General features: G+C 44.5%; 1 protein-coding gene across 1 annotated transcript in view; it reads right to left on the bottom strand.

Moving 5' to 3' along the window:
* Nucleotides 1-14,773, bottom strand: part of rock2a (rho-associated, coiled-coil containing protein kinase 2a) — a 35,502-nt gene extending 20,729 nt beyond the window's left edge. Inside the window, exon 1 of the mRNA XM_048270924.1 lies at nt 13,927-14,773. Coding sequence (XP_048126881.1) covers nt 13,927-14,025 — 99 coding nt within the window. The 5' untranslated portion in view covers nt 14,026-14,773. The remainder of the gene's footprint in view (nt 1-13,926) is intronic.
* Between the last annotated feature and the right edge of the window lie 1,236 nt (nt 14,774-16,009).

Below are 16,009 nucleotides of genomic sequence, written 5' to 3'. Positions count from 1 at the left end.
AACAGTCGTGTGGCTTTCAGTCCACCTTTTGTTTTGACTTGGTCCCACTGTTCAACTGGCTATTATGAGGCACATGCGTCACCTGAGTCATGAGGTTCAAATCCCCCTGACACATACTGTACAGACAAAGAAATAGAAATACATGATTGCACAACCAGGCTGCTCAAGTCCTTTCTCCATGGTCATTCAATTCAACTGAATTACCATACTGAACCAAAACAATTGACATTGTCTCAAGTTGCTCTGCAGAGCCCAGAGCCTGTATCCCACCCCAACCATGTGTGTGAATGTACAGTAGTTTCACCTGACAGCAATTTCATGAGGCGAATATCTCTGTGGCTGAAGCACACTGGGTCACTCTGTAAGTGGCGGGCAGGTCTGCTTGCCTGCTTGTGATTGATGCCTCTGCAGGCATCTACTTTAACCATGATTGACTCCAGGTGTAGCCAACTGCAGAGTGCATTCGACCGCAGCGAGATGAAACTGCTCTAGATCGGAGCAGCATATCCTCTCACCTGATACTCACTGGCACTAGCTACAAAGCACGTCACAAACACTTGCAAAGGGAAATACAACACAGACTGGGCAAGCAGCAAGGTACTCTGTGGTTTTGCACAAGTGCCATTAACTGGCCCGAGATTCATAAATCACCACCTAATTATCTGCTTGTGCACTTCATCAGTGATCACCACCAAGTGCAGCGGCGGGAATTTCTTTTCTATTTTGGATGGTCGCTAAGTGGTTGAGGCTATTAAGAGGCCTGGGCACATCTGAGCTCTGTTGTGGTGTACATACCAGAAATGGTCTCCTTGGAAACCTTTTCCCCAGGAGGGAAAAAAAGGACTGGAAAAAAAACCCGGCCTTTTTTTTACACCTTCACACTTTCATTCACTCCATGGATGTTTTAGACTTAAGCACAGTAAGCACATTTCTGCTAAACATACGGCAAAATGACCTAAGCGTGAACCTCGATGGTGCCAACATTGTTCTCTGCCAGCTGTGCCACTAGCACACGCACTGACGACACTTTGTGCTTGCCACAGGGCCCATGACCACCACAAGAGCCATTACAGCAGGAAACTGCCATGACAATGCAGTATGGCACAACACAATTAGAAATAGCACAACGAGAACAAAACGAGAGAAGAAAAGAAGACAAATAGCAGACAAAATAAGAAAAGTGATTTTCAAGTCCGGTTGAGTCATCGTCCCCTCTTCATTCCCTCTCTCCCTCTTTCTCCATCTATAGTGACTAATGACTCCCCCCATTCCAGCTCACCATGTAAACAGAGTCTGAATATAGGATGGGCCCCTTCGCACAAAACTACTATTTAAGGGAAAAAAAAACACAAACACGCCGCTCATCTCCACCGCCCGCTTGCCCGTACAGGAAATGACACGGCCCGCCTGGGACTCAACAGATAATGTGGCCGTATGGGGAGCCAGCATCCCTCTCGGACTGGCGTCATTCGCTTCACTCAACCTTTACATCCCCCACTGCTAAAGAGCACTCCACTGAGAGGGGAGAATGGAACTTAAACACGGAACTTTCATTTCAAGTAAATCACAACGGCAACAAAAATCAATTGTTGTAGTTGATGTGAACTGGATGTGCTGGAACTTTTCACAGTATGAAAACACACACAGAGAGATTTAATTGGTTAGAGAAAGTGTGTCTGTGTTGTGTTTTCAGATTTGCAGCTGGAAAGACCGACGGAGTCCCAGGTTGAAGTGCTTTCCAGTTTCATTCATTCAACCCCCTCCCCTTCGAAAAGCAAAAAAAAAGGGAGGAAATGATTTGTGTTGCCAATCCATTCCATACATGTTTGAGGGCAACACCAGCAGGCTGCAGACATTCACTTCCTGTGTGGCCAGTACCCACACCACTGCACACAAGCACACACACACACAAGCACACACACACACACACACACACACACACACACACACACACACAAATGTACTCATACAGAAAGAAACACACATTCCTGGGACATACATACACACAAACAGGTTGAATACATGTGGTCTTGCTATTCCTCAACTCAAATGTCAGCTGATGAAAAAATATCAGAGAAGCAAGGTCTAGAATGGACAGGACAGGAAGGGACTTGTGCAATATAGCAATATGTCAAGTTGTCATTTCTTGTGTTGCAACAGCAGAGAGATACTAGCTGCTTTCAGACCTAGGTGTAAGTTGGCATGTTCTGCGGATGTCAAGCGGTATATCTGAACAACATAAAAGGCTATTTGGAATTTCGAACTTAGCCGGCTCTTACACTACTCCCCACCTAGTATTTCCGACGGACATTGTGTAAATTAGCTTGTGTCTAAACGAAGCGAGGAACATGTGGAGATTCTGTTCAACCACGTTCAACCTGTTCAACCACACGGAGATTCCGTTCATGTGCGTCGGTGTCGTTAACACATATGACCGCATAATGTCAGCGTGTTAGACAGTCACCCGAAGGGTCGGACCTCCGTTTGACAAAGATTGGCATACTGCGGAGGACGTGTCTGAAAGCAGCTAGTGAGAAACAATGTCAAATCAGAAAAGGGGGTCAAATTAGGTGATACAATTATTTTCTGGATGCTCTGCAGGTCACTGTAGAATTGTACAATTTCACTCTACAATTTCAATCATGTCTGCAACCACAATTGATTTCCAAACTTTCAAAAATAGTTGTGCAGACACAGAGTGGGGAGGGAGGTATTTAAGTATCTGTGAATCTGTGAGGGTCAGAGCAATGTTTAAACTCCTTGTCCATCACTTAGTGTGAGTGTGTGTGTCTGCCTGTGTGTGTGTGTGTAATTAAGGGGGCCCACCCTGTTCAGTCCTGAGGCTGTCCACACCCGTCCTTCCCATCTTCCTCTACGGTCTCTGGCTACTTCTTCAGCAGCGCAGGACCAAACATGGAGTGAGGGAGATGGAGCCGTGCTCCTCCACTAACACCACCACTACTACCAGCAGCAGCAGCAGCAGCAGCAGCAGCAGGAGCTCTCACTTTCAGGGAGAGGAGCAGAGGCCCTGGGGGGCTTAGCCACAGCCCTGCTCTTTGCACAACCGTGAGGGGAAGACAGTGGAGAAGAAAGAGGGCATAGGTACCACCACCTCACTGATACATCGGTAATGCTCATCAACAACGTCAGTCTCATGCAATGCTTTGTGGCCCAAGAAGACATAATGCAACATACCTATGCAACTCACTGCAAATGAATGAGAATGATCGCAAAACCCAAAGCAGATCAGCAGCAAAACAGAAGAAGCTTCACTTGCATGCCATGATCTCACTGAGCATAATGGAGGGCTGCCTCCTTATTTAGCCTTCAGGCTACCGAGATCATTTGCGGTCATAATACTTCTAACTTTCAGAGCCAACTCATGTGACTACGTACTACAGTTGAAATCTGGTTCCACAAACAGTGAATGCAGGGCAAAGGGGAGATCTGATGTGTAGGACATTTTGTACACAAGACCGGAAAACACTGCGCTTGCATCATAGTGACAAATCAATTTAAAGGGACACCAGGCAACGTTTTCGTCGGTATATGGTTAAATGACTCATTACGGGGCGAATGAAGGCTCTCTCGCCCGCCCCTACTGCCTGTAGGAAGAATATCCCACTTGCAAGTTCGGTGTATCCTACCCGCCGACCGAAGCAGGATCAGTTTACAGCACAGAGGCAGGCTAACGAAAACGCTAGAGATTGTTGCAAACGTGTATAATGGCAGAGCCGGGCTAAGAAGCAGCCCCTTGACTGAAGACGCAAAGAAAAGGAAAAGAGCTTCAGACCGAGCGAGGGGGAGTTTCGTAGAGAAAAAGCATCAGGCTTGCCTGGTGTCCCTTTAAGTGATGAAGTGAATCTGCCGCATCTTGAGGCCTTACAGGGATAACGACATGGGAAAATACTGGGACAGTGGTTTACTATGACCTGTGTCCAGTAATGCAGACACCAGTCTAAGCTGTATATACTCAAATGTCATCAAGTGTGGCTCCGTTAATATAATGTTGCTCCACTGTTTACGACTTTGGGAGCGTTGATAAAGATCTAGCCAGTGAGCGGCGAATGTTAGGCTCGCTCCAGGGGCATTGGGCTTGTCACGTTTAGAACATGTTTTATGTCATGTTGTAAGGGCTCAGACGAGCCCCCAAACCAATATAACGACTACGTGGGAAACATGCACAGCTACAAGAGAGAGAGAGAGAATATATATTCTAGTGCATAACAGTTCAACCATACATATGCATAGGAATGTCTAGCTTTTCGATAGGACTCTCTGAGTCACTGCATGTACAGTAAATGTTGGACAAAAAAACCCCACAAAACTCTCAGAAGCAGCCACCACAGTTCCACACAAACAATCCCAAACCACATTGGCAGCAGCTCTTGGGTGACTTAACAACCAGGCACATTTGAACTTTTTGAATGACTGGCATTCCTAAACCAGAGGCTTTGAGGGAAGAAAGAGAAATCAAACAACCCCAAGCAAATTCATTGTGGCCTGACAGTTTTAAAGAGGGCAGCTGCTGACTCATCCATGCTGTGTTGTGCGCCACCACCACCACCACCACCCCCTCCTCCTCTCACCCTCGGAACACCAGAGGGCCTCGGCTCGCTAATGGTTAAGACACAGCCGCCACCACAGGAGGGTCCTCCAGTGAAACAGACCTTTCATAAAAACACTTAGCCGAGAGAAACTGGCACTGACGACTGGCATTTTTCCTCTTGCGGTGAATTTCACCCTCAAGTTCAGGAGAGAAACAACTGGCATTGTGTAGGTGCATAGAGAGAGGGAGAGAGAGAGATAGAGATGAGAGAGAGATGGAAAGAGAGAGAGTAGGGTAAATACAGTAGAGGTGGTGGGGGAGGACTTGATGGTAGGAGTGGATGGATGGATGGATGGATGGATGGATGAAGAGCTGAAAGAGAGCAGCAGAAAAACGAGTGGGAGGAACAATGAACTGTCTCTCTTCACCTCGGAAAGCACTTCCGCTCACGAAGACCCTCAGACTTATAAATACAGTCTGACTCAGAGCGCCTGTGCACACTGGCACATGCGCGCGCACTATGTACACACGTACAGTAGACACAGATACAGCACATTTACATGCAATGGAGCTGCCACACTGGAAATGAATTAAAAAACAACATAGCTAACTGATCGATGTCAATAGAGGAAGCCCTTAGTCACAGAACAAACACAAGCTGTTGCAGAAGGTTGTCCTTGGCACTGTGGCTAGCGTGTGGCCTATCTGCAGCTCAGGCTGATAGTCTGAGAGTACCTCACCCTGTATCAACGGCTATGGTCTGGCCATGCTCAATTCATTAGGGGACGTTCTTTGAGCATATTTGGGGCCTGTGTGGGTCTATTTTTGTCTTATCTTGCTTACCCTTCATTCTAAGAAACGTTACCAAAGAGACCGAACAAACAGCAGAGGGAGAGGGGATAAATATATCCTCCAAATGCGGCTCTATTACTGGAATAAAAAAGATCACATACCTGGTTAGCATTTAGTTGAGCCAACATGCTATCTGTCATTCACTGTGATGCAGAAGACGCATGTGGCAAGCCTGTCAGGCATGAAATAAATCCAGAGATACATAACAGTGAGGCCATCCTCCCTACTGAGTGTGATCACACAAAGTTCCAACTCCAACTTGAGTCCTTTTGATCGCATTTCAAGAGGAGCCCAATTCCACCAGGCCAAGAGATGGGGGTGAAGGGGGTGTGGGGGTTAAGCCTACGGAGCCTACGCTCCTAAATTTAGAGCCATCAAAGAGATGTGAGATTCATGAGGAATGCAATCACTTCTCCAGCCCTCCAGCTGTACGAGAGGTGACTGGTCATCAGATAGGGTGCATTCACTGAGCAGCTGGGGCTCTCCTGCACTCTTCTTCCTCCCCCTATTTCACCCATCCATCCTCTCTCTTCCGCTCACCCTCCCTTCCTCCCTCCCTTTCCCTCGCACACTCTTACTCTCAGGGTGCTCTGAGATAATACGAAACAGAAACCTCTTCCCTGAGGACTAGAGTCTAACAAGATGAAAACATGGCCTGAGGTCTTGTGACAACCTGACAACATTGTGGGGACATCAGTTTGAGATCAACAGTGCAAGACGCTCTGCAGAGATGGGACAGCACAGACCAAGTACTACCAGAGGACTTTAACCCTAGAGCTTTAGTCTCTTAGTGGAAGAGAGAGAAAGAGAGAAAGAAAGAGAGAGAAAGAGAAAGACAGTAGAGTGAGAGGGAGAAGGAGGGGAGTGAGAGAGAGAAATGGAGGAAGTGAAGTAGAGAAAGTAGAGAAAAAGAGACAGAGAACTGCAAGAGATAGAAGGAGGGGGAAGAAAGACAGAAAGAGAAATGAAGGGATTGAGGTAGAGAGAGAGGGAGAGAAGGGGGTGAGGGGAGTCTGTGGAGAGGGCGTCTCACAAGGAGGCCAGCAGGCTGATGGTTGTTTTGCAAAAATGGCTGCAGCCACTATCACACCACCTTATATGGCAGTGTTTCTCTCCAGCAGCACATCGCACCCAGTTCTGCTGGCACCGGCCACATTCTGAGACAAATCTGACATAAATTCAGCTGCTCTCCATGTGCAAGCACTGAACAAGCCCAGTCCCTCTCTGCTCCATGAACCAGCTGATCAGAGAGAGAGAGAGAGAGAGAAAGGAGAGAAAAAGAGCCAAGAAAAGAGGAGGGAATAGGTTGATGACAACAGCGTAGAAGCCGAGTGGTGCAAGGAGAAGCTTGCAGGCTTTTCTGAGTTCAACGTTGCTCTAAGAAGAAACTGGCTATATATCATAATATTTGGTTATCATTGAATTTAATAGCATTTCCTGGTCATTTGCAAGGGTACCCACTGGAGAATGCAATCACAGTAGGCTCCTCCTCTGCTAATGCAGTTTTCCACTGCAGAGCGTGCCAATATGAGTCTTCATTAGATCACAATGAACTGGAAAAGTAACTGGAAACAAACTGGGGAAAATATGTGCCTTTTTTAGCAAGAGCTGCTTACTCTGTGCTCGCACTGCCAGGAAGTTACTGAGTGATGCAAAAGGCTCCTCCTCCTCTGCACTTTTTAGGAAAAAAACGTCCTCACTCATCTGTGCATAGAGTTCTAACGACTCCAAAAAGCTGGAGTGTAGAAATGATATTAGATAATAATAATGATCTCATAATGAACAGCTTAAAGATTCAATATGTCATTTTAGTGGACATATACAAAAGTACTTGAAGATTTAAAGCAACTGTGTGAAATGCTACCCAATCTACCCAATACACATTCTGTGTTACTCCACGTTTCGGTCTATATACTTTTATACATTTTCCTGCTCATGTCGTGACAAACTAATGGCTAAAGGATACCAAGTATAGAATCAGGGTGAACAAGAAGCATAGTGATGCTGTGAAATATGATCTTTTCACTCTTCCTTACTATTTTATGATATCAAGGATGCCCAGTAAAGTCGTTTCTCTTTTGGACTAGATATTGCACCTTCAAAATCTCACTACTTGCATCAAAATATTTCTTAAATCACTGTCCATTGTTCATCCTCTGTCTGTTACTTGGGCAAGTTATGTCATGTGCTGCCCTCAAGGCGTTGTCTGGCAGACATGTGCTAATACCCTCACCAGCTGCCCGTTGCTCATGAGCCTGTTGTTGATGGAGCAGGCCGTTTGTCAGCAGAGTGCGAAAGCAGGTCCCACCTCCACCTTGATCACAGTGGAACAAGTGATCTGCGGAACTGCAATTGCCAATTGAATCAGCCTCCCTTTGGGATGCTCCTGTTTCTGGGACAGGCGTTACTATACAGAGCCCCTGCTCTCCACTTGCTGTTCGTCAGCAAACCTCGCAGATATCTGTTGGCCTCAGAGACCTGCCTCCACACCCGAGGGATGGCTGGGTGGTCTTTAAGTACCTCATAGTACAGTAATTTCCTGTGTATAAGCCGCGGCTAATAGTTGGGAAATTACGGTAACCTCAAGTCAATCCTGTGTGGCTTCACAAATGAAGTACAACAGTCCAACAATTTCTGAATTCTCTGCTCACAAGGGTCCGCAGCAGTAGATGTCAAGGTAACATACAAACCTATTCAACAGACCCTATCCTCATTACAGTGTGGCTAAAAATAGTTTTTTTTAATAACTGAAACAAATGAAGACTTATTGAGGGGAAGCATGAGAAACTGGTTGTGGTGGAGATCAAAGTGGGTTGGGTCATTTTTTCTCTTAATTGGCCCAAGTCCCAACATGTCTTAATTTCTTAATGCTTGTTCCCTGTAGGTCAGACTGATCCACCAACCCCACACAGGGCCTTTAGAGGAATTAGAGTTGTTCATCTTGTGGAACGAAGCAACTGCTTCCATTTCTTAGCATGCCACTAAGAAAAATGTCGCTATTACCACCTGACAATGAATAAAATAAGAAACACTGACCACTGCAAACAGGGCTAGATTGACCTTTCCACCCTGGATTCAGAGATGCACAGGTTTAATCACCTGTTCCTGGCTCAGTGAATGACTTTAGGGCCATTCAAATATGACGATGCATTTTGCAAAGCATGGGTGCGGCCCCACTTCAACTGGCACACAGACGGACAAAGAAGCAGAAAACAAACACAAGCACATGGTCACAGCGCAGGAACAACAAACTCAAAACATGACCTCAAATTAGATAGGCTTCCCACTCTGAAAGTCTGGGGAGAGGACATGCTCTTCTAGGAGGGTATTTTGGGGAGCAAGACACAAATTGATACCACATCCTCAAGGCGACCAGTCCCATCTCAGCTGTCCCTGTGATCAAATCCAGGATGTGATTTCAATTTCCTGTGTAGCCCATCCTGTCATCAACAACAAACAAGCCTCGAAGGAAGTGAAGTCAGCCACTGCCTGCCAGCCTGCTATAGCCCAGATCATTACTGTATATAACAGACTGAGACCCAATTCAATTACAAAGAGCATGGGTGCCTTGCTTCAAATTGCCCAACATGACAACTTGGTGGCTTTTACCAAGAAATACATAGAAATAATATCTAAAAAGAAATAACATTCTACTGCAACTATCTGCAGCATAGGTCTCTCAGGCACAATACGACCAATGGGCTACATTCATTCTATAGACCACTCAGACTGTTTCACAAAAATAGATTAAGTTAGAACAGTATAGCCAAGTTTGTTCCAAAGACCACATGTGTATAATGGTACTTATGGAATACATCATCACATTGGAATGGTCTGGTGTTCTTAATGCTTGAGAGCATAAAGAATGTGAATGTGCATGTGAAGAACACAAAAACGAGGAAATGAAAGTTTAGATGAGCATAAGTGCTATACCATATACGGCAGTGCTAGCATCACTCTGGGAGTTCTGCAAATCATGCTGATAACAGGGCATGACAACGGCTACTGCACAACAATATTTAAGGCAAAATTTAAGAGAAAATATTCCCTTAAAGCACAACTAATTTACCCACCGCAGCTGCAGCAAATTGTTCCATTATAAAAAAATAGTCTACTAAGAATAGAATGCAACATAGCGTGGGAATACTGTTGTGGGTGTGGAAACCCCAGGCAATCAATTACCTAAGAACTCTAAATGTGACCACCATCTGACACATCCTTAACATGAAGGCAAAACAGATATGAATATCTGTATTTCTCTTTAAATGTTCTTGCATTGCTTGTTCAACATGATTATGTCACTGACAAATTCTTAAGCACCGTTTCTTGTGATCATCTATTTCTGTGAAGTAGTGCATCTCTAGTTAGACTACGAATTGCAAATATATGACCTTGAGACCAAATCTTATACAAGAAACAATGGAGAACATGCAAACAGGACTGTCAAATGCATATGAAGACAGCACCAGTTGTTGATATGATGTTTTCATCCGCGTGAGACACGTAGCATCTGTATTCCCATGACTGATCTAAACATCCTGGGTCAATGCTGATGGCACAATAGCATCAAAACAATTGCAATTCCAAAATGCATGCAAGACCACAAATGACACAAGACAAGACATTGCATCTCGGAGTGGACTGGACTGGACAGAGAGAAATACAGCCTGGTGCATTCCTAAGTCCAAAGGGTGTGCCCTCAATCGTTATCAGATCAGAAAGCACCCCCTCCAAGGGGGAAAACACAACTACTCTTCTCTTAACACACAAAAATCTGTCTCCCAGTGCACCAATGCAAACCTGACAAAACACTGCAAACCCTCTCTGCATGTGTGTCGGCTGCGAAAAGAAAGGGTGATTTATTTTCACTGGACTCTAAACACACCACTGTGGTCTGAGGGCGATGTAACAAGCTGCTCTGAATTGTGTGGGCAACGCAACGCTGAAATCCCTCTGTGAAGAAGCACACTGAACTGGACGAGCAAAGCGCTCCAGTGCATAATCCAAACTCAACTCTATGAGACCACAATGCATCATAGTGATAAGGTCATGAAAAGAGCAATGCAAAGAGAAAAAAGAGAGAAAACCTTGGGCCTAAAAAAGGCCTGTGACAAAACCATCATATCTTTGCAATGACATGACCAGAGGCTGTTGGGAGAGTGGGATCAAAGCCAAAATGATTGTATAGACTACTATGGAGGTCACAGCAAGTGAATGCACTGAAATATATGCTGTGCGGTTCAAAAGAATGGAATTCAATTAGAACAAATGATGATAAAAAGAAACCCCACAGAGTTAAACACAGGGCAGATTCGGCTCCACGCTTGATGGAGCCTGCAGTTGTCCTGCATGCCTAGAACCTCCGCTCCAGGTTTTTTGGTTTACAACTGGGCTTCACTGGGATGTGGAGTGACAGAGGAATTTTAATACTGGAGAGAGAGAGAGAGAGAGAGAGAGAGAGAGAGAGAGAGAGAGAGAGAGAGAGAGAGAGAGAGAGAGAGAGAGAGAGAGAGAGAGAGAGAGAGAGAGAGACTCTGGATCTCCGTCCCAAGGAGGCTGACAACCTCAGTTTGCTGCTCTGGGCCGCAGGGAGAGGGCAGCAGTGATAAGGAGCCATCAACATTCCAGACTCCAGAATGACTTCTCCCCTTTATCATGGATACCACAGGCCTTTTACGGATGCCAGACTGGTTCACTCCAAAACAGAAATAATAGCCAATTGGCAGAGCAATGTGGACCACTGACTGACTTGGGCCAAGCCTACTGCTACTTCGTGGGTGAGCGAAACAACAGGAAAAAAGAAAAGGGAAGGCAAAACTTCTACTTGGTTCACCAGTGTAACATTTTACAGCATTTTATGGCCTCAATCGAGACTTGTGGCTTTGGCTGCAGATAATGTAATAGATCAATGGTATGACACTATGACTGCAGCAATCACAGATCAAATTCCAGACACCTCATTAGATGCAGGTACCCAGTACTGAGCCAGCTTTCTCACATTTGCTGAAGGATGTCGTGGTTGAAAAATATGTACTCTTCCATGTTATGCACTCTTCTGTATATTTAAAAATGTCCTCCTTTAGATTGCTCAATGTGACAAGAGGCCAAACATCAACAAGACGTGAAGTTATTTCAAGGATAATGGTTGGAATCTGACACACAGACAATTCAGACTAATTACTTTGGCAGTGGCTTGTTCCAGCCTGTCTTCTATCTATTTAGACCATCAACATTCTGAAATCACAAAGGTTTAATACTATTTAAAGGCTACCACTTCTCGTAACACTTACATAGCTCATTACATGGTATTAATTGAACATTAATGAAGAAATGTTTGCACTTGCTGTAATGTCAGCCTAACATTATGGGGTCTTTTCAAATCGGTCCACTGTCCACAAACAGAATGTGTTTAATAAATGAAGTTACTTATAGATGAAGTGGTTATTAAAACACGAACAAGCAGGCTTGTTACACTACCACTTTTTAGGCTGGACTTGGACATCATGCCAAGGGGCAGGGGCAGGACAAGTTGTTGGTCACTCACAGGTCACAGTAAGCAAGACAGACAATAGATTAGGATGAGGGTAAAAAAGAATGTAGGTACAATATAAGTTGTCATTTAAGCCAGCATCATGGACTTGAACTTAATATGGAAAGCTACAGGAAACTGTTTAGCTTGCATAAAGACTACAGCGATGATGACCACTCCAATCAATGTGAAATGCAGAAGTGTAGTGTTAGAGGAACTGTTGGTGTCTTGAACAAATTTCATTTGGCTATTCAATATTTATGACAGAGGCATTAATCGACCAGTTCCTATGGGCAAATGTTGATAATTTCCCCCTTGATGACAGCTATACAATACATGCTGGAAGCTAATATAGACATTTGCAGACACACCACTAGCGTACCACAGGTAAAACCAATGAATCACCACATCCATTGAGAGAGATTTCATATCACAATCTGACTTGCTGGGAAATTAATCAATGGGGAAAATCTTCAAGCTTCAAGCCTGTTTCACTGGCAAGAAAAGAATATCTCTATCCAGGATCAGAGGAGCTTGTCAGATTGTAAGAAATTGTAAAACTGTCTGTTTGTGTGTGTAGATATGCACTGTAAGTGTGTAAGAGTGAGTGAGTGAGTGAGTGATTGAGAGAGGGGAATGCGAGTCTGTGTGATTGTCTGAGTGATGGTGCTTGAGAGTCTGTATCCTAGAGAGCCTCTTCCTGAGCTGCTTGACTCCAGCGAGCTCCTTCACCCAAACGGATCTGTACGTTCTCTGCTGGCCCCTCTCCGGTGCACAGCCACCATCCTCCGCTATCTCTGGCTGAGGCGACAACAGCAGGGGACTGGCTATAAATGGCTGTGGATGGGAGAGCTGCCCAAGCACCCGGCCTGTTCCCTCCCACGTGTGACTTCCCACTCCGCTTCTGACCACAGCATCTATCCTGCTCAAACCTCTCCCACTCATTCTCAGGAAATAAACACACATTCTTTTGCTCACTGCAAAAAGGGGGCTCTTCACGCACTCCAACAATGTCAGCTCACTTCGAGGGTTGAAACACATCCACTCAACAGAGAAAGAGGGGTAAAAGGATGTCCTCAGGGGCATGTTCTGTTGACATGTTCACCGGTGTTTGTTTAGCAGACATGCAGTTGTAAATCTAGTCACATTAGGGCAACACACTGTTTAGTATCCACTCTCCTTGAACATGCATGCCACTAGATACATACAGTGATGGCCTTCAAATAGCTTACACTCAAGTGATTTGCACAACCTGAGAATTTCGAACCAAGCCAGAAGAGTGTGTCTTTACAACTAAATGGCTAGTATGTTCTAATGCCAATAAATATTAATAGCTTTGACATACTGACTAATTTCCTTGCATTACCAAATGGAATGAGCCTAGATGTCACTGTATATGAAACACGCTGGTAAACATCCCTTAATTAATTTAGGCCTACATTACCAAAACCTACACAGAAAATAGGCTACAGGCAACTAAACACAAGACCCAGGTAGCTTACTGTAATGACAATTAAATTAAACCATTGTTGCGGACCTTCTGTAGTTGGAAAACGGCTGATTAAATAATTGTATCACAATTTGCCTGTTATCCTGTGTAGCCTACAGTTAAAAAACCTACTTTTGAGAAGGAGGGCTTAAATTCCCACTATTTGAAAAAGACAGTGGTAAACTACATTAACTTATACAAGCCAGACAAGTAGCAGAATAGTATATTAGACAGTATATTAACAGTATATTAGGCTACAACAAGACTATCGATGGACTACAGTTGACAGCAGTCAAACAAGGAAGCAAAAATCATCCCATAGCCTCACAGACAAAACATGTGCAATTACTGTCACACAACAAGGAAAAAAATGTAACAATTTCATTGACGTTGCATTCGAGTGGGAAACAAACATAGCAATCATGTAGCAACCGCTTCCAGACGATATCCGCGATACCAGGCAACAAAACAACTCGCCTCATGAAATATACATAACCGCAAACTTACCAGTAAACTTTCCAAATTAACCGCCGACCTGGGGTCTTTGATCATGGCTTCCAGTTTCTGCAACCGGTTTTCCATCCTTCTCTCAGCTCCGAACGACATTTTAAATAGTAAGGCAAGCGTTCGTGAAGTATGTGAATATCTAACGAGCTCCCTCTCCTTAACTTCTTAGGTTCACATTAAAAAAATATTTTCTTCTTGGGCAATGGCCGTGGGCCTAGACAGGCTCCGACTCGCCGCCCTCTGAAATTGCCTCCGACTCGTGTCCACAATAAAAGACAAAAATAATCCACAATAGTGTGGGGTCACTCCACAAACCTCTTTACTGATGTAAGCCTTGTTTGTTTTAAGTCCGATGCGATCAAACTTCCTCTTCCATGCTCAACAAGAGAGGTCCTGTATCTTTGATGGCGCGATAAAGTTTTGATTTTGAGGGGATTCAGCAACAGGGCGTTTTCTTATCCCCCTCCCCTCCTCTTTTTTCGGCGCTTCGCACTGCTTGCGCCTAAATTTTAAAAAATTGCCGTTCATACACAGTCCGTGGTATTCAAAACCCAGGCGTTTTCCCTCCGTCCATGTAAAGTGCAAACTCCACCCGCGACATCGCCAGCACAATAACGATGAATTAACATCAAAATAACACTGTAACGCAAATGAAAAACGCTCCACCGCCGGCTGCCCTATCGCGTTTCCCCAAAACCTTTCGTAAAGTCCGTCCTCATCTCAAGAGTTGGAGGGGCTACTTCCACCGTCGGTAGCCTACTCCATCGCGATTCCTTGCAGCTCCTGTTGCTCGCGTTCTCTTTCCTCTGACATCAACGCGCAGACACAGCCTACTTTACCCAGAAGCCTTCTGTGCTGCTTAGACCCACCAGTGTAGTATGAAGGGAGGAATGTCCGGCGGCAATGTTTGAACCAACTCATTCCCCGCTCACCAGTCGCTGATTACCTAAACAGCTGAAGGCTTCAAAAGGGGGGAAAATGCACTGCCAAAAGGACATTTAAGCAGCCATACTGCAGTCAACTCAAGATGAATAAAGATATGACGCAAACCTCTACAGTTAAAAGGAAACCTAGTAAGTCTAGCCTCGTCTGGCAACACACACACACACACACACACACACACACGAAAGAGCTCAGACACAATTTGGCCATAACATAGCCTATAATGGATACTTTCTAACGTTCCGTTATGGGCCCAGTTGGACGATTAGGGCATCTAGCTCATTATATTAAACCATCTGCCATTTCACATATAGCTTGACCCAGTAAATAGTCTGAACTGAGATCCATTAGAGTCATCAATAGATCTGAAAATCTGAAAGTCGAATGACCTTTTATCCTAAAGTTTTATTAATCAGTTACCAACCTAAAAATATACTAAAATACTAACTCGAGTGGGTCCCTAAATTGCCTGACTGACAGGGCATATTATCTATTTAAGCTTATTTCAGGTGCAAAGGGAATAATTAGGCCTACGTTTTAACATTCAAACAGATCTAGATGCAAAAGGAAACCACATCATCTTAGCAGCATTTCATAGGCAGATTTACCAAGGGTAACTTGTTATCAGTAGCCCTCAAACAATTAGATGAATTTAAAACAATCTCATGTCACTTCAAAATGAAATGTCAACGTTAGATCTCAGATCACCTCAATGCGACAGATGGAAAGGCAGCCTTGTGAGAAACAGTATAATAATGACCTCTTGTGGGTTTAAAGACGAACAGCATCGCAACACTTGTAGGCTACTGTTATATTCTTTTCTCCAGTAGAGGACGCCCTCTTAAAGTACATGACCAAGAAAGACAGGCCTTCATGAGGTCGTGGGTTGGGTTCGAATATTTCCTGTGAAGTTCATGTTGGTCCACACAGACCACAACAAGCACAGTGTGACCAAGACAGTGTATATGGCAGAAATGAGACCAAATAAAACGAAAATAAACCAAGACAACACAAATATACAACAATTTGCTAAGATTAGATAGATTAGATTAGATTAGATTCAAAGGTGGGGTGTGTGTGTGTGTTAGTGTTCCTACCCGAACACAGAAAGTTGCTAGGTCAGTAATCGTAGCTCAGACAA

This window comes from Alosa alosa, chromosome 19 (genome assembly GCF_017589495.1).
Source record: "Alosa alosa isolate M-15738 ecotype Scorff River chromosome 19, AALO_Geno_1.1, whole genome shotgun sequence".
NCBI lineage: Eukaryota > Metazoa > Chordata > Actinopteri > Clupeiformes > Clupeidae > Alosa > Alosa alosa.
Note: the sequence above shows the minus strand (reverse complement) of the source record. Positions and strands in the feature narration are given on the sequence as shown.